This window comes from Mustelus asterias, unplaced genomic scaffold, assembly GCF_964213995.1.
Source record: "Mustelus asterias unplaced genomic scaffold, sMusAst1.hap1.1 HAP1_SCAFFOLD_980, whole genome shotgun sequence".
In the NCBI taxonomy this organism is placed as follows: Eukaryota; Metazoa; Chordata; class Chondrichthyes; order Carcharhiniformes; family Triakidae; genus Mustelus; species Mustelus asterias.
This window is the reverse complement of record NW_027590926.1, coordinates 43,254-67,456: the sequence shown is the minus strand read 5'-3', so window position 1 is coordinate 67,456 and position 24,203 is coordinate 43,254. Positions and strand designations below refer to the sequence as shown.

General features: G+C 45.6%; 1 protein-coding gene across 1 annotated transcript; it reads right to left on the bottom strand.

The window, feature by feature from the left end:
* Nucleotides 1–17: 17 nt before the first annotated feature.
* On the bottom strand, nucleotides 18–1,040 carry LOC144487693 (putative G-protein coupled receptor 148). Its single transcript, XM_078205775.1, has one exon. The coding sequence runs from the start codon at nucleotides 1,038–1,040 to the stop codon at nucleotides 18–20; it is 1,023 nt and encodes a 340-aa protein (XP_078061901.1).
* Between the last annotated feature and the right edge of the window lie 23,163 nt (nucleotides 1,041–24,203).

The window sequence follows — 24,203 nt, the reverse complement described above, 5'->3', positions numbered from 1 at the left end:
GCAGAACGTTTGTGAGCTTATCGGTTTATTGCATGTACACGATGCCTTCCAATGATGAAAAGCCCCTTGACCACCTCTGCAAGTTCTCTGAACCTCAGGCCATATAGGTAAGGGGACAGCAGTCGTGGGATCATCATGAAAATGTAAATGTTGATGTTGTAGAGCCACATTCTAGTGCTGGTGTTGATGAGATGTGAGTCACTGAATACGATCTCCAAGCTAAAAATCAAACAGGGGCCAAAGTATAGGAGGAGCACAATCCCATGTATCAGCAGGGTCATTATTGCCCTGGAGTTGAGGCTGTCCCAGATGCCCGAGCCCTTGGTTTTGCAGTACAGCATGATGTAGCAGTACAGCACCAGTGAGAAACACGTCAAAATACTGCACACAAGGAAAATGTTGATACCCAATATCAGCTGGCGGTTGAAGGGGTACAGATCTGGGCTCAGCAACATCAGACACATCTTGCGGCCACGAATGAGAGCTGGTTGTTTTGCTAGAATTCCAGTTAATAAGGAGAATGGATACACTGATGCTAGAATCCAAATCGCAATTACAAGTTTGACAGTTCGTGACAGATGTATTAGCGACAAGTAACGTAGTGGCAAACCAACTGCTATGTAGGTATCAATCGCCATGAAGGTAATGGTTAGGACGCTGCTGAAGTCAGCTATAGTCCGCCCAATAACTGCAAAGTCACAAAGGAGATTGGGCATGCATAGACGTGTTGCAACACTAATTGCTATAAAACTGTTAAGGAACAGGAAAATGAGGTCAGCCACCAATATGTTGGCCAGAAACAGAAACCTTGTTTCCTGGCGGAAGCTTTTGTTTAACAAAATAACCATGAGAAGCAGTGGGTTAGCCAACAGTGTACCTGCGAGACAGAGAGCCAGAGAGATGAGAAACATGTCTAAGTGCTGAGGAAGTACACCTTTAACTGAGAGACTGCAGTCTTCACTGCTGTTGGTGGCATTGGGAAGCCTGATACTCGACAAGATCACAGTGAAATTGGAAGCATCGATCGCAAGTAAAGCCATCGCGCTGCCTGTCAGATGGAGCCAGTGTTGGAAAAGGCCAACCTGTCAGCTTGGTTTCATCACCACAATCCTTTACACACTCTGCAATCATTGACTGTTGACATCCTTGCCTCTGGATTTGGGGCTTGATTTACGAAAAGCAGCTTCAGCCAGTCCCATCAGGTCACATCAATCGTTCTACGCGACATTATCTTCTCTTCACCAGGCGATGTCCAGCTTTAATCCTCTCCTGGAACACCAGGCCTGAGGGCATCATTTGCTATTTGATTCTTGTCTCTTGATTGCTGTGAACAAACATTGATTGAAATCTAACAGAAAAGTTGACACAAAACACTCTCAATCTTTAATCTTGTCGGAACTTTAATGAGAGGGATTCACACACAGAATGCTCCCAAAATCAAACAGTGACAGAGAATTAGAATCACCGATGACATCACCCTGTTCAACATTCATTTCTATTGATTTATATTTGACATCTATTATTTATATTTAAACACTGTATTGATGAATTTGTTGACAATTGGGGTGGCACGGTAGCGCCTCACAGCGCCAGGGACCCGGGTTCGATTCCCGGCTTGGGTCACTGTCTGTGTAGAGTCTGCACATTCTCCCCATGTCTGCGTGGGTTTCCTCCAGGTGCTCCTGTTTCCTCCCACAGTCCAAAAGACGTGCAGATTAGGTGTATTGGCCATGCTAAATTCACCCTCAGTGTACCCGAACAGGCGCCGGAGTGTGGCGACTAAGGGATTTTCACAATAACCTCATTGCAGTGTTAATGTAAGCCTTCCTGCGACTAATAATTAAACTTTTTAAAAAAACTTAAAAAATATGTGTCAGGATGAGGTCACTGAGATCAGTGGACCTTTGTTAGGTATGTTTGTAGAGGAATATGGAGCAGAGAGACATCTTATGGTGCAGTGGGTAATGTCCATGCTTCTAAGCCAGAATCTCTGGGTTTGAGTCCCACTTTAGGACATGATGGCCAAGGAAGTTGTATTTATAACACGGCCAAACAGGTTGAGTTTCATCCTGCAAATCCTTCCAGCACATGCCAATGGTGGCCATGTGATGGAAAAAATGTTTGAACATCTACCATCCCTATCCATAGCTCCATGTAAAAGTGTATGTTGCCACGGCAACTCAGACTTCCTCAGTGAACTGTAACACACCATGGAGTAAAGGTGAGTAAATGCGGTTACGGTACAGATCTGACTGAATGACGGAATACAGTCAAGGGACTAAATGGACTACTCTTGTTCCAATGTTGCTGATATTAAATATCTAGCTCTTGCTGAGCTTCCTCTGCCAGGCCCTACCAAGGTGGCAGTTTAGGAATAATGACATGAATTTTCTTCAATGTTAGCAGATTGAGAAGCTGGGTCTAATGAATTATTCACTGTACAGTCTTGCCATGGCATAATGTCAGTGATTGGAAGCTCACTGTTTGATGAATGGGTGAGATGGACATCTGAAACTGCCTGTAAGAATTTAAAAATTGGCAGCAAACAGATTGGGGGAAAGGGATTTTTTGGCAGAGAAATCATTGCTCTCAAAGGCTCAGAAAAGCGCTGAATACAATATCTGTAGGGGGTCCTCAGGAACATGCCAACAATTTAAGAGCCCTCAAAAATCTGTCAGTATTTTCAGGGGGTCCCAAGAAGTGTCTCAGTATTTGCAACAGGGGTTCAGTCGAGTATGATGAAATTTACAAGCGAAAAAGAGAAGAAAGACTTTCATTTATATAGCAACTTTCACAACCTCACGACATCTCAATTCACCTGACAGCCAGTGAAGAATATTTGAAGTGTGGAGATTGTTGTAATGTAGAAAACATTAATTCGCAAGAGTATGACAGTATTTTTCAAGAGTTACACACAGGAAAATTTGTATTTTAGGCTGGAACTCTGGCACCAGGAAATGCAGGAAATTAGAGGGAATATAAATGCAGCCGTGAGGGACAAAGGGCCATTTTATATTCTGTCCAACACACTGGCTAAGGGGAACTTCAATAATGACAGATTTAAAGGGTGATACGTTCAAACTTTAACAGTTTTAAAGTGTGATAAATATTATACACAACACTTCTAACTATGGAGATGGTTATGTTTTGAAGAAATTACCATGTTTTAAGGGTGATGGCATTTCTCCTCTCGTAATTCAAATTTATTTTTACAAGTTTAATGGTTTGCAGATATTGAGTGAATATTTATCAATCATTGTGTATATTTATCAATAATTCATCGCAATTTTAAAAATATTTTCAGGAAGTTGATCATTTTCTAATTTCTCTGGATTTTAATTTTCTGGATTTTCTGTTTTTTGATGAAGGTTTTGAAAAGATCTCACTGATTTCAAATGATATAATATTTCCTCACTGGGTCCAAAGTTCTGAAATTCCTTTCCTAAAGTGCTCCTCCTCTCCATCTCTCCTTCTCTTTCAAGATGCTCTGAAAATCTACTTCTTGTGCCATCTGTCCTAATATCTTCCTATCTGTCTCGCTATCAAATTTGGTTTGATTACCCTCCTGTGAAAGGTCATGGAGTCATAAAGAGGCCCCTTCGGCCCATCATGTCTGCACTGGCCATAAGCACCTATCTATTCGAATACCATTTTCTAGCACTCGTTCCGTAACCTTGGGACCTGTTAATGTGCGAAAGGGTGTTATATTGTTGCAAGCTGCTGAGGTACCATGTTTATTTAAATAGTGCCGCAATGCTCACAATAGATTCTTCTGCAAAGACTTCCTTTCTTCTTTCCTCTATCTCACGAGCTTGAAGGGTTGGGAGAGGCAGAGGGCAGAGGCGCAATAAGTGATTGAGTCAATACACAACTGAGGGAGAGTTTTCCAACATGGATGACACCAATTTAAAGTCTGCCGCGTCTCTGGTGTCAGCTCATCATTATAATAATGCAATCCCCAATTGCAAAACCTCTTTGTGTACAAGTGTGAAATTAAAGTAAAGTTTATTCATTAGTCACAAGTAGGCTTACATTCACACTGCAATGAAGTTACTGTGAAAATTACTTGGCGAAGTTAAGGGAGAGAGTAGAATTAAAGGGCAAGGTTCCACTGGGGTGGTGAAAATTCAAGAAACCTTGAAAGTCTTAATGGAATCTCAGCTCATCAGCAGCTTGTGGCAAGGCTGAAGGGGCAGGGGACTAAGTGGTTGGAGTAAAGAGCCCCCCCACTGCCCAAACCCAAGAACCACATCATCTTCTGATTCCCAATGCTTAGCTCGTATCGCCCACACGGAACAGTGGGCTGTGACTGGGCCATGTTTCCACATTCATATCTCACTCCCTTTTAAGCCATAAGATAATAAAACAAAAAAGCAAAGCCCATTAAGCAGTGGACTGTTTCCAGTCAGTGCAACCATGCATTAACTGTACATAGAATAAATTCAGATTTCCACTCACCTGACTGAACTGGACTGACTGAAAAGTGCGTTTGGGAGTGGAGTCGATGTTAAGTAAACCTTTCTGCAGTCTGGATGGAAATGGAGTGATTTCAGTAAATATCGTTGCTATTGACTCATTAGGAAATGAAGTGATAAGACCATTGTCATCAGCACGGAATAAGCAGGCAAGGCTATCTCTGCCATAGTAACCAAGCAAATAAAAATCTCAACGGGGACCATGATGCTCATGCAAACTGATAAGCACAGTTACAGGTGGGGCAGGCACCAGGGCAGGGCGGGGGGAATCGGGGGATAGTGGATTACAGACTTTAAAGGTGCAAAGTGTACAGACCAGCGGTACATCACCAGCACAGGGGGAAGAATACAACCCCTGACGCCATCTTAAAATTATATCTTCTCCACAAAGGCTTCCGATGAAGAGGTATCAAATATCAACTATCACACAGAGAATTACCTGGTACCATTTTGGCTCCTTCAGTAATATCAGCATGGCAACATGTTCCCTGGTAAAGATTTAAGCATCTCTGTTTTAACAACAACAGCCAGCCTCTGTTTCAAAGTAATCCTCAACTTGATGAAAGATATCTCCTGGTCTAACCATTTTGAAATAGTTAATTGTATTATTAAGGGGTTAAGGATATGCAGCTGGAAGGCATGCATTGATTAGATGTCTTGAGCACATATAAAGAGAGACTTTTGGGACAGTGGAGTTGGACATTTATAATGTCACACTCTTAAAGAAATCATATTTGTTTTAAAAACTGGCATCTTCCCGACTTTACTTTCTACAGAATGACTTAACAGTTAAGTTAAAGGTTGCTCAAATCTGCTATTACAAAATTTCAGAAAATGAGCATTACCTCAACAGGGAGATGTGGACAGAGACACTAAACTCTATAACAAATTTGGGCTACAGGGAGACAATCACCTCCCCACCAGCAGATGAAGGTTAAAGGTAGGGTTGGCAACTGTAATTAAAATAATTCCTGGAGGTTTCATCACATAGAGGGATGTGATAGCACTGGAAAGGGTGCAGAGGAGATTTACCAGGATGTTGCCTGGGGTGGAGAGTTTTAGTTATGAAGAGAGATTTGATAGACGGGGGTTATTTTCCTTTGAGCAGGGGAGACTGAGGGTGGGGGTGGAGGTGGGGGCAGTGGGGCATGGTTGAGAAGTATAAAATTATGAGGGGTATAGATGGAGTAGACAGGAAGAAACATTTTCTCTTTGAAATATACCACTTCACTCATAGACTAATAGAATCGCTACAATGCAGAAGGAGGCCATTCAGGCCATCAAGTCTGCACCAACCACAATCCCACACAAGCCCTATTCCCATATCCCCGTGCATTTACCCTGGCTAGTCCCCCTGACACTAAGGGGCAGTTTAGCATAGCCAATCCACCTAACCCGCACATCTTTGGACTGTGGGGCGAAACTAGGGCACCCAAAGGAAACGCACGCTGACACGAGGAGAATGTGCAAACTCCACACAGACAGTGACCCAAGCCGGGAATGGAACCCGGGTCCCTGGCGCTGTGATGCAGCAGTGCTAACCACTGTGCCACCGTGCCACCTTGGTGAAGGGATTGGTGGCCAGGAGCATAGATTTAAGGTAAGGGGCAGGAAGTTTAGAGGGGATGTGAGGCAAATGTTTTTCACCCAAAGGGTGGTGGGAGTCTGGAACTCACTGTTGGAAAGGGTGGTGGAGACAGAGACCCTCATAACATTTAAGAGGTGTTTAGGTGTGTACTTACGATGCCAAGGTATACAAGGTATGGGCCAAGTGCTGGCAATGTGATTAGAATAGTTAGGTGGTTTGTCTTTGGCCGACCAGACGCAATGGGCCGAAGGGCTTTTTTCTGTGCTGCTTACCTGTACGATTGTTTCCACTGCAGAAAGACAGGACATTTCAAGCAATTCTGTAAATCAAAACACTCAATTAACAAAAGAAAGCATGAGAATGTCTCCGAAAAGCTGACACTTCAGGAAATTGGGAATAAGGAAAAACATGAGAATACAGAAATAAGAACAGAAAATACTTGATAAAATCAGCAGGTCTGGTATCATCTCTGGAGAGAGAAATTGAGTTCATATTTTGAGTCCATATGACCCTTCTACAGATGGGTCATCTTTTATTTAAATGAAAATACAGGCTTGTTCAGTAAAGTGAAGGAATAAAAACAAAAATGTGATCAGTTGCTTTAGAAGTTGAATGCTTTAAAACTGAGTTCAAACTTGATACTGGAACAGATGTTAGGGTCCTGACTGAGCATTTGGAATGGGTCAAAGCAATAGGCACCCAACCATCAATAATTAAATTGCAAGGCCCCGGTGGCACAGATCTTCAAGTGAAAGGTCAGATAACCACAATCCTTAACCACAAGGGGGCGAGAGATTATCGAGACCCTCTATATCTTGCACAATCATAGCACATCCTTACTGTAGAAGTGTATGTATACAACTGGGTCTTCAGAAAAAGGTACACCAAGTCCTACAACAGGACAGAGATCGGCCAAGAATTCTCACAGTTCTTTGAGGTAAGCTCGTGTTGTGGGACACCCGAGGTGACCAGTACTGTCAGCAAAACTCAAAGACCATACAAGACTCATGAAGCCAGTGTTTCTGAATCGAGGACAGAACTTGATTTGACCAGCAGCTACTAGGAGACCATCAGAGGGTCAAGATAGCGCTCGGGTGGAGCAGCCGGACCTCTCTGAATAGATCTGGCCTTTACAATTCAAAACAGATCAATTATAGGTTTTCTTATCAATCATTCCCATCTTACATTAGTTTAAAATCAATCACCTTTAGTATACACATATCAATAATAATCCCTATCATGCACCTCAGTCAATTGCATTTTACCATCCAGCATAATGATATCTCATTCGTCCATTAAATGCTAACTCCCATCTTGGCTAAAGTCACTTCTCCATTGCCAGGTTACCCTAAACGCTCACTGTAAGGGTGAGAGTGAATGTTCCCACCGGATCATTGCCAAACTGGATAGACACGTGATCCCGCATCCGTGCACATTTCCATCCTAAGTCTAGACAATTAATACACCTATTCATATATGTTGCAATATGTGTTCCCACATAAGAAACTTACTGAAATGAATTTTGCTAACTGCAGGGTTCCCAGGACTTTGGCTCTGAACTATTCGTCTTTACCATCATACCTTGCGGTAACTTGCCTATGGCTGAAGTGGACAATAATTCATACAATACTTAAAATACATTTAAAATATCAGTATATATGTTTTAAGTCATAATTACTTGTTTAATTCTCTTACTGCATTCACATGTGTGAAACCTATTCTCTCGTTAGCTTACAACCTTGTTTTAAGAATCATTTAACTCTTTGCTAGTAATTCTGTCAGTGCCTTAAGGTTTACTGTCCAAAAATCTTATTGATTTGTTAGAAATTTCCCACATCAGCTCAGGAAGCTCAAACATGAATATCATTTGACGCTGCTTCAAGCCTCCATGTCTATACACTCTCAGGAGGATACCACACCTATTGTTGAAGAAAGTTAAAGAGGAACTCGACAGAATGTTTCACAGAGCTGTTCTGTTACCTGTCATGGAGACAACTATGTGCTGTTTGGGGCTTGGGACAGTTTCCCCAAGCTGAATGGTGAACTCAGGTGCTCATAGGCCTCACACAATTAAATAAGGCCATCCGAAGTAAATCCACCCGATGTCCTTAGAGGATGACAATTTGGCAAACCTTCCCACAACATGCTCTTCACTACATTTGAAGCTAATCACAGGCTTTGGTAAATGCCATTCGACAAGGAATGGTATTTACATTTACAATGCCTTTTGGACAATTCTGCTTTAACTGCCTTCTCGCCATGGTGGCACAGTGGTTAGCACTGCTGCCCCACAGCGCCAGGGATCCTGGTTCGATTCCGGCCTCGGGTGCCTGTCTGTGTGGAGTTTGCACGTTTTCCCTAGGTCTGAGTGGGTTTCCTCCGGGTGCTCTGGTTTCCTCCCACAGCCCTTAAAAAGAGCTGCAGGGAAAAGCCTGGGAACTACAGGCTAGTGAGCCTCACATCTGTGGTGGGTAAGTTGTTGGAAGGTATTGTGAGAGATAGAATCTACAGGCATTTAGAGACGCAAAGATTGAGTAGGGACAATCAGCCTGGTTTTGTGAGTGGAAAATCATGTCTTACAAATTTGATTGAGTTTTTTGAAGGGGTAACCAAGAAGGTAGATGAGGGCAGTGCAGTTGATGTTGTCTACATGGACTTTAGCAAGACCTTTGACAAGGTACTGCATGGTAGGTTGTTGCATAAGGTTAAATCTCACGGGATCCAGGGTGAGGTAGCTAAATGGATATAAAATTGACTTGATGACAGAAGCCAGAGGGTGGTTGTAGAGAATTGTTTTTCAAACTGGAAACCTGTGACCAGTGATGTGCCTCAGGGATCGGTGCTGGGTCAACTGTTATTTGTCATTTATATTAATGATTTGGATGAGAAAATAGGAGGCATTGTTAGTAAGTTTGCAGATGACACCAAGATTGGTGGCATAGTGGACAGTGAAGAAGATTATCTAGGATTGCAACAGGATCTTGATTAATTGGGCCTGTGAGCTGACGAATGGCAGATGGAGTTTAATTTAGATAAATATGAGGTGATGCATTTTGGTAGATTGAACCAGGGCAGGACTTATTCAGTTAATGGTAAGGCGTTGGGGAGAGTTACAGAACATAGAGATCTAGAGGTATAGGTTCATAGCTCCTTGAAAGTGGAATCACAGGTGGACTGAGTGGTGAAGAAGGTATTTAGCATGCTTGGTTTCATTGGTCAGAACATCAAATACAGGAGTTGAGACATCTTGTTGAAATTGTACAAGACATTGGTAAGGCCACATTTGGAATACTGTGTACAGTTCTGGTCACCCTATTATAGAAAGGATATTATTAAACTAGAAGGAGTGCAGAAGAGATTTACTAGGATGCTACCAGGACTTGATGGTTTGAGATATAAGCAGAGGCTGGATAGACTGGGACTTTTTCTCTGGAACATAGAATAGTCAATATTGTTTCCCAAAGGTAGGGGAGTCTAAAACGAGAGGGCACAGGTTTAAGGTGAGAGGGGAGAGATACAAAAGTATCCAGAAGGGCAATTTTTTCACACAGAGTGTGGTGAGTATTTGGAACAAGCTGCTAGAAGTACTGGTAGAGGTGGGTACAATTTTATCTTTTAAAAAGCATTTAGACAGTTACATGGGTAAGATGGGTAGAGGGATATGGGCCAAACGTGGGCAATTGGGACTCGCTATGGGGCTTAAAAAAAAAGGGCGGCATGGACAAGTTGGGCCAAAGGGCCTGTTTCCATGGTGTGAACCTCTATGACTCTATGTGTTGGTTAGGTGCACTGACCATATTAAATTCTCCCTCAATGTACACAAACAAGTGCTAGAGTGTGGCAACTAGGGGATTTTCACAGTAACTTCATTGCAGTGTTAATGTAAGCCTATTTGCGACAATAAATAAACTTTACTTTCTTTTGATATATCATCAGCTGTGGAAATGGTCCAGGGAACCATGTCAAACATTCTAGAAGGAAGAAGGGGAGTCATTTGTCATTTGGATGACATGCTTAACCATTTTGCCACAAGACAGGAACATGATCACAGAGTACGTAAAGTTCTGAAAGTTTTAGGAGGCACGTCTCACCTTAAACAAAAAATGTGAATTTGCAGAAACTACCATTAAATTTTTAGGATACATCACAATATGAAAGGGCATTTTGGTAGACTGTCAAAAAACAAAAGCCGTCAGTGACTTTCCACAACCAAAGTGCATTACTATATCCAGCGATTCCTCAGAATGATCAGTCCGGTTGGTAAATTCATTCTGAATTTAGCTACAATCATTGAAACTTTGAGATACTGTTTAGGAAAAGGCCAACAGTAGTTTTGGGGGATTGAGAAAAACAATACATTTCAAAAAGTAAAGGAAATGCTCGTCTCCCCAGACAATCTGGCGCATTATATTCCCAGATTGCCCATGGTGGTGGCCGCAGTCACATCCTCAACAGGCCCCGGAGCCATACTTACTCAGATCCAGGAGGATGGTGTAGGAAAGCCCGTCTACTTTGCTTCCAGGACATCAACTGAACAAAGCTATAGTGACTATAGAGAAAGAAATGTTGGCAATGACCTGGGCACCTGAACCATTTTCTGATTATTTGATAAGGTTGCAATTTCAAATCAAGACAGACGATAAATTGTTGGTCAGCCTTCTGAATTCCACAGAGAGATTGTCAAAATGCCTCTATGCATATAATGTTTCAGACTCAGGCTGATGTGTTATCATAACACAACTGTAAATGTGCCAGGCAAAACACAGGTCGCAGTCACATTGACCGGAATTTTCCAGTCCTCCTCCACAGCAGGATTTCCAACAGTGGAGCCAGCCTATCATTGGTGCCACCAAAATCAATGTCCATTTGCATTGCTCATTGGCCATGTGTCCAGGGAAGCCACCATGGGGGTGGAGGGGTTGGGGGAGGTGGGACAAGCATCGCCATTGGGGGCACCGGAAGATCCCGCCAATGGGAAGGGCCATCTGTTATCTAGAGCCAAGGTTGATCAAGCAGTAGCCCAAGACCTATTTCAGAGGTGAAAGCATTGTCATTAGTCATAACAAACTCTCTATCAGCCTCTGAGAGAAAACTACAAGAAACTAGGAAAGCACAAAAGGAAGGAAAGTTTGCAAGAAGTTGGTCAAAATATAGCTCAACCAATCAGCTCTTACGAAAGTACCACAAACAGAAGAAACATCTAACGATAGTGGAAGACCTTGTGGTATTTAACCATGGATTAGTAATACCCAAGACTATAAAAGAGGAAATTCTTCATAGAATCCATTGGGATTAGCAAGTATAGAGTTTGTGCACATCAATCTGTGGTGGGAGCCAGGAATTTCAAAAGCAATTTAAGAGATCATATTGTCATGCCATATTTGGACAAATCATGGCCAAACACCCACAGAACATTAATTACCATTTAATTTTTCCAGATAGGCCTTGGAAAGATTGGGACCAGATCATTTGACTTTTGAGGAAAAGTGTACCATATCACAGTGGATTATTAGTCAAGGTGGTTCGAAGCTGCAAGGTAAATGGAGATGATACCTGGGGGGAAATGTAGAATAATGGGTTAATCATTCTGGTAATGAGATAGTGATGTGTAAGAGCGACATCAACAGTCATGTGCAAGAGAAGATGAAATACACTAGACAGAGAAAGATATACTTACCTGGAAGCTTAGCATGTACTATGTTGCAAATAAAGGAGCTTTTAAAGAAGCAGACCCAAATTAGATCTAAGTCATTCAGGTAGTGGGGAGCCTTCCTAATGCAGAGCAGACTACAAGTTACCCAAAGAGAAATCCAAACAGTATCCACATTGGAAACCAAACCACCCACTCAAGGGTAATTAAGGATGTGAAACAAATGCTTGCCAATAATTTCCGCATCCCATGAAAGAATTTTAAAAAGTGCAATATGGAGAGGTTAGCCATTATCTAGAAAGTAATCTATGAAGGGATTTAGATAGGTCAAGTGAGTGGGCAAAGTGAGTACGATGTGGGACACTGTGAACTTGTCCACTTTGGCAGGAAGAATAGAAAAGCCGGATATTAGAAGGAGAGAGATTGCAGAGCTCTACAGTACAGAGGGATCTGGGTGTCCTGGTACATGAATCATAAGAACATAAGAAATAGGAGCAGGAGTAGGCCATCTAGCCCCTCGAGCCTGCCCCGCCATTCAATAAGATCATGGCTGATCTGAAGTGGATCAGTTCCACTTACCCGCCTGATCCCTATAACCCCTAATTCCCTTACTGATCAAGAATCCATCTATCCGTGATTTAAACATATTCAACGAGGTAGCCTCCACCACTTCAGTGGGCAGAGAATTCCAGAGATTCACCACCCTCTGAGAGAAGAAGTTCCTCCTCAACTCTGTCCTAAACTGACCCCCCTTTATTTTGAGGCTGTGCCCTCTAGTTCTAGTTTCCTTTCTAAGTGGAAAGAATCTCTCCATCTCTACCCTATCCAGCCCCTTCATTATCTTATAGGTCTCTATAAGAACCCCCCTCAGCCTTCTAAATTCCAACGAATACAAACCCAATCTGCTCAGTCTCTCCTCATAATCAAGACCCCTCATCTCTGGTATCAACCTGGTGAACCTTCTCTGCACTCCCTCCAAGGCCAATATATCCTTCCGCAAATAAGGGGGACCAATACTGCACACAGTATTCCAGCTGCGGCCTCACCAATGCCCTGTACAGATGCAGCAAGACATCTCTGCTTTTATATTCTATCCCCCTTGCGATATAGGCCAACATCCCATTTGCCTTCTTGATCACCTGTTGCACCTGCAGACTGGGTTTTTGCGTCTCATGCACAAGGACCCCCAGGTCCCTCTGCACAGCAGCATGTTGTCATTTCTTTCCATTTAGATAATAATCCATCACAAAACGTTAGCATGCAGGTACAGCAAGGAAAATGGAATGTTGGCATTTATTGCAAGGGGAATTGAGTATAAGATTAGAGCAATATTGCCACAGTTGGACAAGGCCTTACTGAGATCACATCTGGAGTATTGTGTGTAGTTTTGGACTTCTTACTTAAGAAAGAATATAATTGCATAAGGAGCAGCTCAGAGAAGATTCACTAGACTCCTTCCCCCCGGCTCCCACCCTCACCCCATTGACAGTGTTACCCCTCCCTCACCCCCAACAGTGTTCATGCCCCACCCTCACCCCATTGACAGTGTTACCCCTCCCTCACCCCCAACAGTGTTCATGCCCCACCCTCACCCATTGACAGTGTTACCCCTCTCTCACCCCCAACAGTGTTCATGCCCCACCCTCACCCCATTGACAATGTTATCCCTCCCTCACCCCCAACAGTGTTCATGCCCCACACTCACCCCATTGACAATAGAACATAGAACATAGAACATTACAGTGCAGTACAGGCCCTTCGGCCCTCAATGTTGCGCTGACCTGTGAAACCAATCTAAAGCCCATCTAACCTACACTATTCCAATATCATCCATATGTTTATCCAATGACCCTTTAAATGCCCTTAGTGTTGACGAGTCCACTACTGCCGCAGGCAGGGCATTCCATGCCCTTACTACTCTCTGAGTAAAGAACGTACCTCTGACATCTGTCCTATATCTCTCAGCCCTCAATTTAAAGCTATGTCCCCTCGTGCTAGCCAACACCATCCGAGGAAAAAGGCTCTCACTGTCCACCCTATCTAATCCTCTGATCATCTTGTATGCCTCTATTAAGTCACCTCTTAACCTTCTTCTCTAGCGAAAACAGCCTCAAGTCACTCAGCCTTTCCTCATAAGACCTTCCCACCATACCATACCATTCCTGGTAAATCTCCTCTGCATCCTTTCCAATGCTTCCACATCCTTCCTATAATGCGGCAACCAGAACTGTACGCAATACTCCAAGTGCGGCTGCACCAGAGTTTTGTACAGCTGCAACATGACATCATGGCTCCGAAACTCAATCCCTCTACCAATAAGAGCTAACACACTGTACGCCTTCTTAACAACCCTATCAACCTGGGTGCCAACTTTCAGGGATCTATGCACATGGACATGGAGATCTCTCTGCTCATCCACACTACCAAGTATCTTACCATTAGCCCAGTACTCTGTATTCTTGTTACTCCTTCCAAAGTGAATCACCTCACACTTTTCCGCATTAAACTCCATTTGCCACCTCTCAGCCCAGCTCTGCAGCTTATCTATGTCCCTCTGTAACCTGCAACATCCTTCCGCACTGTCCACAACTCCACCGACTGTAGTGTCATCCGCAAATTTACTAACCCAACCTTCTACGCCCTCATCCAGGTCATTTATAAAAATGACAAACAGCAGTGGCCCCAAAACAGATCCTTGCGGTACACCACGAGTAACTGAACTCCAGGATGAACATTTCCCATCAACCACCACCCTCTATCTTCTTACAGCTCGCCAATTTCTGATCCAAACCGCAAAATCACCCTCAATCCCATGCCTCCGTATTTTCTGCAATAGCCTACCATGGGGAACTTTATCAAACGCTTTACTGAAATCCATATACACCACATCAACTGCTTTACCCTCATCCACCTCTTTGGTCACCTTCTCAAAGAACTCAATAAGGTTTGTGAGGCACGACCTACCTTTCACAAAACCGTATTGACTATCCCTAATCAAATTGTTCCTTTCTAGATGATTATAAATCCTATCTCTTATAATCCTTTCCAAAACTTTGCCCACAACAGAAGTAAGGCTCACTGGTCTATAATTACCAGGGTTGTCTCTACTCCCCTTCTAGAACAAAGGGACAACATTTGCTATCCTCCAGTCTTCTGGCACTATTCCTGTAGACAATGACGACATAAAGATCAAAGCCAAAAGCTCTGCAATCTCCTCCCTAGCCTCCCAGAGAATCCGAGGATAAATCCCATCCGGCCCAGGGGACTTATCTATTTTCACACTTCCCAGAATTGCTAACACCTCCTCCTTATGAACCTCAATCCCATCTAGTCTAATAGCCTGTATCTCAGTATTCTCTTCGACAACATTGTCTTTTTCCTGTGTGAATACTGACGAAAAATATTCATTTAGCACCTCTCCTATCTCTTCAGACTCCATGCACAACTTCCCACTACTGTCCTTGACCGGCCCTAATCTTACCCTCGTCATTCTTTTATTCCTGACATACCTATAGAAAGCTTTAGGGTTTCCTTGATCCCACCTGCCAAAGACTTCTCATGTCCCCTCCTGGCTCTTCTTAGCTCTCCCTTCAGGTCCTTCCTGGCTAACTTGTAACTCTCAAGCGCCCTAACTGAGCCTTCATGTCTCATCTTTACATAAGTCTCCTTCTTCCTCTTCACAGGAGATTCAACTTCTTTAGTAAACCACGGTTCCCTCGCTCGACCACTTCCTCCCTGCCTGACAGGTACATACTTATCAAGGCCACCCAGTAGCTGTTCCTTGAACAAGCTCCACATTTCAATTGTGCCCACATCCCCTGCAGATTTCTTCCCCAACCTATGCATCCTAAATCTCGCCTAATCGCATCATCATTTCCTTTCCCCAGCTATAACACTTGCCCTGCGGTAGATACCTATCCCTTTCCATCGCTAAAGTAAACGTAACCGAATTGTGGTCACTATCACCAAAGTGCTCACCTATGTTACCCCTCTCTCACCCCCAACAGTGTTCATGCCCCACCCTCACCCCATTGATAGTGTTACCCCTCCCCCCTCAGCTTATCTAACCAATAAAAATGCTCAACACCTCCACACATTGCCAGGGTGTTGAACATTGCTGGGGGGGGGGGGGGTGAACAGTGTCGGGAGGGGGGTGAACAGTGTCGGGAAGGGGTGAACAGTGTCGCGGGGGTGAACAGTGTTGGGAGGGGGGGTGAACAATGTCGGGAGGGGGGTGAACAGTGTTGGGAGGGAGGGTGAACAGTGTGGGGGGGATGAACAGTGTTGGGAGGGGGGTGAACAGTGTCGGAGGGGGTGAACAGTGTCGGGAGGGGGGTGAACAGTGTCGGGAGGGGGGTGAACAGTGTCGGGGGGGTGAACAGTGTCGGGGGGGGTGAACAGTGTCGGGAGGGTGAACAGTGTCGGGGGGGGGGTGAACAGTGTCGGGAGGGTGAACAGTGTTGGGAGGGGGGGGTGAACAGTGTCGGGGGGGGGGTGAACAGTGTCGGGAGGGTGAACAGTGTCGGGGGGGATGAACAGTGTCGGGGGGGGTGAACAGTGTCGGGGGGGGTGAACAGTGTCGGGGGGGTGAACAGTGTCGGGGGGGTGAACAGTGTCGGGGGGGTGAACAGTGTCGGGGGGGTGAAAAGTGTCGGGGGGGTGAACAGTGTCGGGAGGGGGGGTGAACAGTGTTAGAGGCTGGTGAATATTGCTGGGGGTGCCATCGTGCTTCAGCTCATTCCGTTAGTTTTATGTCTGCTTATGAGAATCTCTTTATAAAAACCTGGATAATATAACATAAACAGCCCAGCTCCCTGTGGCTCTGGCCATCCGACTGCACAGTCATTGGAATAATGCAGCAATCTGAGCTGGGTAAAACCAACAATCAGAGGCCCAGAGCCTCTCATCTCTGGATGGTTGTACCCTGGTTGTACCCAACTATTGCACGATGGGATTCCTCGGATGTTATGACGTACTGACAATGCCATAATTGCCCGGGAAGTTAAATTTCCAATGGGTAACCCCCCTGCATCCAGAACCCTTCAAAAAGGTTTCCAACTTTGGTTTAGAGTCAAAGACTTTGGATAGTTCTGACTCAGTTATGTCCCACTTTGTGTCATCCTCACCACTTGCCTTCTCACCTAATTTTGTGTCATCCACAAACTTGACAATAGTACATTCCCCTCCCTCATCTAATACAGTGATGTAGAATTTAAATAATTGTGGCCCCAGAACTGATCCCTGTGGCACTCCACTAGTTACAAGTTCCCATCCAAAAATGTCCCTCTTATCCCAACTCTCTGTCTTCTACCAGTTAGCCAGTTCTCGATCCATGCTAATGTACTACAACACCATGGGCTCTTATTAAGTAACCTTTTGTGAGGTACCTTATTGAATGTATCCTATCCATCCTGCCACCCTATGCAGTTGGCACCTACCCAACAGACATCCTACCCACCCCACTACCCCATCCATGTACCTCAGTCACACTCAATGACTAACAGTGAAAATCTATTCAAATGTCCCAAAGCTTTACAACTCTTCACTGTGTTAGTGAACGAAAACTTCCTAAAGATAACAGCTAAAGCCATATAAAGAGGGTGTGGCTTGGCTTCCCCCAGCAATCCTGCAATACGAGGACAGACTCGGAGCACCAGCATTGCTGACGAGACCTGGTTCAGAAATCTGGGTGAGTAATGTGGAGCTCCAGTACTATTTCCAGCACAGCTCCAGCTGTGGCGAGCGGCACAGTAACAAAATGGTTACCACTGCTGCTTCACAACGCCAGGGACCCAGGTTCAATTCTTGGCTTGCGTCACTGTCAGTGTGGAGTTTGCACGTTCTCCCCATGTCTGCCTGGGTTTCCTCCCACATTCTGAAAGACGTGCTGGTTAGGTGTATTGACCTGAACAGGCGCCTGACTGTGGCGAGTAGCGGAATTTCACAGTAACTTAATTACAGTGTTAATGTAAGCCTTACTTGTGACTAATAAATAACCTTTACTTTATTTAAAAAACAGGAATGGATTGGCAATATGATGGTGGTTGCCACTCCGCAGAAGATTGGGCCACAGGAATGTAAACATCCTGTATAGGTACCGTGGATGCACACACGCCAGGACTTCCTCAGGGCCCTGAGGCGCATCAGGATGTGGACAGAGTTGGAGGCCTCTCCCCATAGGGAAGATTTTGGGCCAATTACTTTCAATATTTTTAGCACTTTAAGAAACTTCGACTGCCCAGAACTTCTCAGCCGAACCCACAATTTATTTTCTCCTTTGGTCACTGCAGTTTTACCTGCCCAGTTTAATTACTTTTCTTTTATGGCGCTTTATATAAAAATTATTTTCTTATCTATGAGATTTTTGCATCGTTTAACTTTAATCCCATTTATCTTCCATGTATTTGATTTGAACTTCAAGCCCAAGTAACCCAGGGTGTTTAAATTCTCTCCAACTCGCTTTCTCCCTTTTGACCCACAGAATGAGTTGATCAAGCTGACGGATCTCAGAGGTGGCAAGCAGCCGGTCGGGGCTCTGAGCCCCTGCAGCAGCATTTCTCAGGCCTGTAGAGAAGCAGCACCGTGGGGATAAACCCAGGTGAGCCGGCATAAAGTAAGGCTGCCAGAGACAAGTGGAGGACCTGACCATTGCTGCTGTTAGCCCAGTGTCGCAAGTATAAGGACAGCAGTCTTCATTAGTGTGTTTCTGTGAAAGGCTTTTATTGAACTTATCTCAAGATGTCTACCTCCAGAGGCAGACTTCTCATAGTAGAGTCACATGACTAATGCAAGTCAGTTAGGTAGTACAGTGTTGCATTTCCAAAACCAAACATTCCTACAAAAAAAATCCCCTTTATTTTCTCCAGAAAACAAAAGACACATTTGGATACATAATCCTGTGCGACTGTGAGTTTCCCAAGTTATACACAAGATACACACTGTTCTCACACATTGACAACTGTTTGGCCGACTTGTCAATCTCTACATGCATTGCACACATATGCAGGTCTTTTAGTGCAATGTATTCATGATTACATTGACTGTTCATCTGGGTGATGTTCTTTGTCCAGAGAGTATCATTCCTGTGACCTTTGTTGCCTTGTTGACTGTTGTTGTTCCATTTTGGTTGTTGGAATCTTGTGAACCTCTGGGATTGATGATAGTTCTGTACTCAGAACATCTGGTGAGATCCTTTCTGTCTGACTTCCCATTTGCTGCGAAGGAGCAGCTTTGCTAGTTGAGTACATATGCCTGCCATTGCGCCTGTATAACTGGTTACATTTGTTTCAACTCCCATTTTGAGTTGCCAACTATGGAATCGTGGGTCATTCTTTCCTCCTGGTACCTTTGTGTTGTCCCTGAAGTTTGTTTGGTCAGATCATTGAAGTCTTCAGTTTATCATGTGTTTTAAAAGGTGTATACTCAACAAAAATCTTGTCCTTCAACTCTTCCAGTTCTCCTTTGTGAACATTTTCCTCGAGAACATTTACCTTTGGCTCGTGTACTTCATTGCAATTATATGATCAGCAACCATCTTGTGGTTTACTATTGTCTCTCTCCATCATTGGGGTCTGCAGTCTCCCTCTCCCTGGAATTTTTTGTTTCCTTCTCTCCAGTGGCCATCAGTTTATGCTTCACAAACAGAAAATGCTGGAAAATCTTTGAAGATCTGAAGAACATCTGTGGAGAGAGAACAGAGTCAACATTTCAAGCCTGATGACCCTAGACTCGAAATGTTGGCTCTATTCTCTCTCCACAGATGCTGTCAGACCTGCTGAGGTTTTCCAGCATTTCTGTTTTTGTCTCCGATTCCAGGATCCACAGTAATTTGCTTTTATTCGTATAGGATTGTTTTACCATTTTCTGACCAAGTGCTTGTGTGCAAAGTGGTTCTGCTTCGTGCAGTTAAAATACTGATTTCCCCATGCTGGACAGTCCTTTTTCTCCTGGCCTGCTCTGCCATACATACGCTCGAGTTGATGTTTTACAACTTCTGCATTTCGACACAAGTCTATCACTTTCTTTAGCGTCAGTTTCTCATCTTTCAGTAGACTTACTCTCATTTTGGGGTCTCCCACTCCTAGGACCAAGCTATCTTTAACCAGATCATCTTTTAGCTGTCGAAATTAACATGATTCTTCCAGCTATGTTATTCCTATGACGTACCATTCAATCGTCTTATTTTCACTCTGAACTCTAGTTTTGAATACAAATCTTTCATATGTAACATTTGTTCGGCATTCAAAATGTGTGTTCAAGGCTTTCAAAATCTCTGCTGTCTGTTTTTTTGGCTCGCCTATTAAATATAGGGAGGTATACACTTTATAGCAGTCCTTCCCTAGCAGTCTTAACAGTGTGGCCACCCTTTTCAGGCTTGTTAATTAAGTCTGTTGCAATTTCACTGTTTTGCCATTGTAAGTGAAATACTGCCAGTTTTGTCATATGTCATTTTACAACTGGATCAGAGCTGGGATTAGAAAATTTACTGCAGTCATTTTGACTCAAGCAGTAGTTTAGTTGCAGCCTTTGCCTGTACTTCCTGATTCACTGCAGCCAGAAATTTCACTTGCAGCCTGTGTGTGCTTTTCTTTTCTCTCTTGCAGCTTGTCTGTTTTCCTTTGTTCTTTTCAGCAGCTGTTTGCAGATTTTCAACATTTCTGTGTTCCTGGGTTCTCAGTCCCTTCTCTGCCTCCATTGCAGGTTTCAAATATCTCATTTTTGCCACTCTTGGATGTCATTTTGCAAGTGTAAGGACTGCAGTCTTCCTTGGTGTGTTTCTGTCAGAGGCTTTCATTGAACTGATTTCAAGATGTTTGCCTCCAGAGACAGACTCCTCGTAGAGTCACATGACTATGGCAAGCCAGTTAGTACAGCATTGCATTTTCAAAACCCAAATACCAGGAACTGCCGAGGGACCAAGGGATGTTCCTTTACGACTTCATCCCTGCACCCAGACAACCCAACAAAGTGCAACCTGCGTGCGGACTTCATCTGGGGGCTGTACAAGCAGAATAAAACACATACATAAAACTATGATGACATTGTACAAATATGCATATGAGAATTTTTTTTTAAGTTTGAGAAAGAGCATCACTAAGAGCTGGAGGGATTCATGTTGCAGAGATGTGGAATGTATTAAAGGGGATTATGTATCTCAAACATGGCTGATCAGTTCACTACCAGGCTTTATGTCTGCTAATATCAGCTTTGATGCACCATTGATTCACGCAAAGACTAGATGTTACGAAACAACAGGCTTTTATTAACAAGAACAGAAGCACTCCCAAACCGATGGCTAACCCGAACTGAGGCAATAGGGGCGGAGAGCAGCCACCTTTATACCCTGAGGAGGGCGGAGCCCCGGATTGAGGCAGCAGGGGCGTGCCCAGGCATATCCCATATACAGACAGTATTACAGTAGTTCACCACATTCACCCCCTGTTTAAAAAAGAGTTCGGCGGGGGCAAGGTGGTGGAACGACAGTCACAAGTTATAGATTCAAGTTACAAGTTCAGTCTCTCCGGGGGCTTGATCTGCCGCTGCGACTGCCGCAATGTCAGCCGTGGTGCCGGTTCAGGAGGCCGCGGTGATGGGTCAGATGCCAGTCCATAACCAGTGAAGCTGTCCGTAGTGCCTTCAGACTGCCGGGTGTGCGGAGGCTGCTCCTGGGGCTCAGGCGTGCCGTACACGGGGGCTAAATGAGCGTGCTGCGACTCTGGTGCATCATGGACGACGTCGGGAACTGGGGGTGAGGGGCCGTGGAACGTAGTACCTGCGGGGGCCAGATCGCGAATGGAGACCGTGTCCTCCCGCCCGTCGTGATACGCCACATAGGCGTATTGGCGGTTGGCATGGAGGAGCCGGACCGTTTCGACCAGGGGGTCCGACTTATATGTCTGCACGTGCTTCCGGAGCAGGACAGGGCCAGGGGACGTCAGCCACGACGGTAGTGAGGTCCCCGAGGAGGACTTCCTGGGGAAAACAAACATTCGTTCATGAGGGGTGGCGTTGGTAGCCATGCACAGTAGTGACCTAATTGAGTGTAGCGCATCAGGGAGGACCTCTTGTCAGCGGGAGACTGGAAGACCCTTAGACCGGAGAGCTAATAAAACGGCCTTCCAGACTCTCGCATTCTCCCTCTCCACCTGTCCATTCCCCCTGGGGTTGTAGCTGGTGGTCCATTCTAGGTGGAGAACGATGCGTCTGATTTTGCCCTAGCCGCCACTCTTAACCAGGCAGGTAGACCCGTGGCCTTCTTCTCGCGCACCCTCCAGGATCCTGAAATTCGACACTCCTCTGTCGAAAAAGAGGCACAAGCCATCATGGAGGCTGTGCGACACTGGCGCCACTACTTAGCTGGCAAACGGTTCACCCTGCTCACGGACCAATGGAGAGTAGGTACTGGCGCAGCTCGTCACTCATAAATGAGGAACCCCGGTCGCTATGAATATAGCTGGGGAAACCAAACAGGGTGAAGAGGCTGTGCAGGGCCCTGACGACCGTGGCCGAGGTCATATCCGGGCAGGGAATAGCAAAGGGGAACCGCGAATACTCATCAACGATGTTGAGGAAGTATACGTTGCGGTCAGAGGAGGGGAGGGGACCTTTGAAGTCAACGCTCAGGCGTTCGAAAGGGCGGGTGGCTTTGATGAGGTGCGTTCTATCCGGCCGGTAGAAGTCCGGCTTGCACTCCGCCCAGACAGTGCCTGGTGCCAGACCTGACTTCCTCAATGGAATAGGGCAGGTTCCGGGCCTTGATGAAATGGAAGAACCTGGTAACCCCCGGGTGGCAGAGGTCATTGTGGAGGGTCTGTAATCGGTCTAGGTTTGCGCTGGCACAGGTCCCCCGGGACAGGGCATCTGGGGGCTCATTGAGCTTCCTAGACCGGTATAAAATGTCGTAATTGTAGGTGGAGAGCTCGATCCTCCACCTCAAAATCTTATCGTTCCTGATTTTGCCCCGCTGCTGGTTACTGAACATAAAGGCAATGGACCATTGGTCCGTGAGCAGGGTGAACCATTTGCCAGCTAAGTAGTGGCGCCAGTGTCGCACAGCCTCCATGATGGCTTGTGCCTCTTTTTCGACAGAGGAGTGTCGAATTTCAGGGCGCTGGAGGGTGCGTGAGAAGAAGGCCACGGGTCTGCCCGCCTGGTTAAGAGTGGCGGCTAGGGCAAAATCAGACGCATCGCTCTCCACCTGGAATGGGGTGGATTCGTCTACAGCGTGCATCGTGGCCTTCGCGATATCCACTTTGATGCGGTCAAAGGTCAGCCGGGCCTCCACCGCTAGGGGAAAAGATGTGGATTTGATGAGCGGACGGGCTTTGTCTGCATAATTGGGGACCCACTGGGCGTAGTATGAGAAGAAGCCTCGGCATCTCCTCAGCGCTTTGAGGGTGGTGGGGAGGGGAAGTTCCAGGAGGGGACGCATGCGGTCGGGGCCGATGACCCCGTTCTCCACAACACAACCAAGGATGGCGAGGCGGCATGTGCGGAATACACACTTCTCCTTAGTGTAGGTCAGGTTGAGGAGTGCCGCAGTGTGGAGGAATTTTTGGAGGTTGGCATCGTGGTCCTGCTGATCGTGGCCGCAGATGGTGACATTATCCAGGTACGGGAAGGTGACCCGCAACCCGTTCTGGTCCACCATTCGGTCCATCTCACGCTGGAAAACCGAGACCCCGTTGGTGACGCCGAAGGGGACCCGAAGGAAGTGGTAGAGGCGGCCATCCGCCTCGAAGGCGGTGTATTGGCAGTCTTCCAGGCGGATAGGGAGCTGGTGGTATGCAGACTTCAAATCAATGGTGGAGAACACCCGATATTGTGCAATCTGATTGACCATGTCAGAGATGCGGGGAAGGGGATACACGTCCAGCTGCGTGTATCGGTTAATGGTCTGACTGTAGTCAATGACCATGCGAAGTTTCTCCCCAGTCTTGACAACCACCACTTGGGCCCTCCAGGGGCTGGTACTGGCCTCAATGATCCCCTCCCCCAGGAGGCATCGTACCTCAGACTTGATGAACGCTCTATCTCCAGCGCTGTACCGTCTGCTTTTGGTGGCAATGGGCTTGCAGTTGGGGGTGAGGTGCTCAAAGAGCGAGGGAGGGGCGACTTTGAGGGTCGAGAGACCACAGGTGGTGCGCGGTGGCTGGTCTGTTAGCTGTGGATTTTGGACGGAGATTGGGGGAAAAGGCCCATTATACACCATAGTGGCGCTCCCAAGGTGGCACATGAAATCTAGCCCCAGTAGTACGGCAGCGCAGAGCTGTGGCAGCACGAGGAGCCTGCACTTGTTGTACACCGTGCCCCGTACAGTCAGATTTGCCACACAGTACCCAAGGACATTCACTGACCAGGACGTCGAAGCCATAGAGATTGATTGCTGCATTGGCAGTACTGGCAGTGCGTAGCGCCTCACCGTGTTAGGGTGGATGAAACTCTCCGTACTCCCACTGTCGAATAAGCAGTTAGTAGTGTGGCCGTTTAC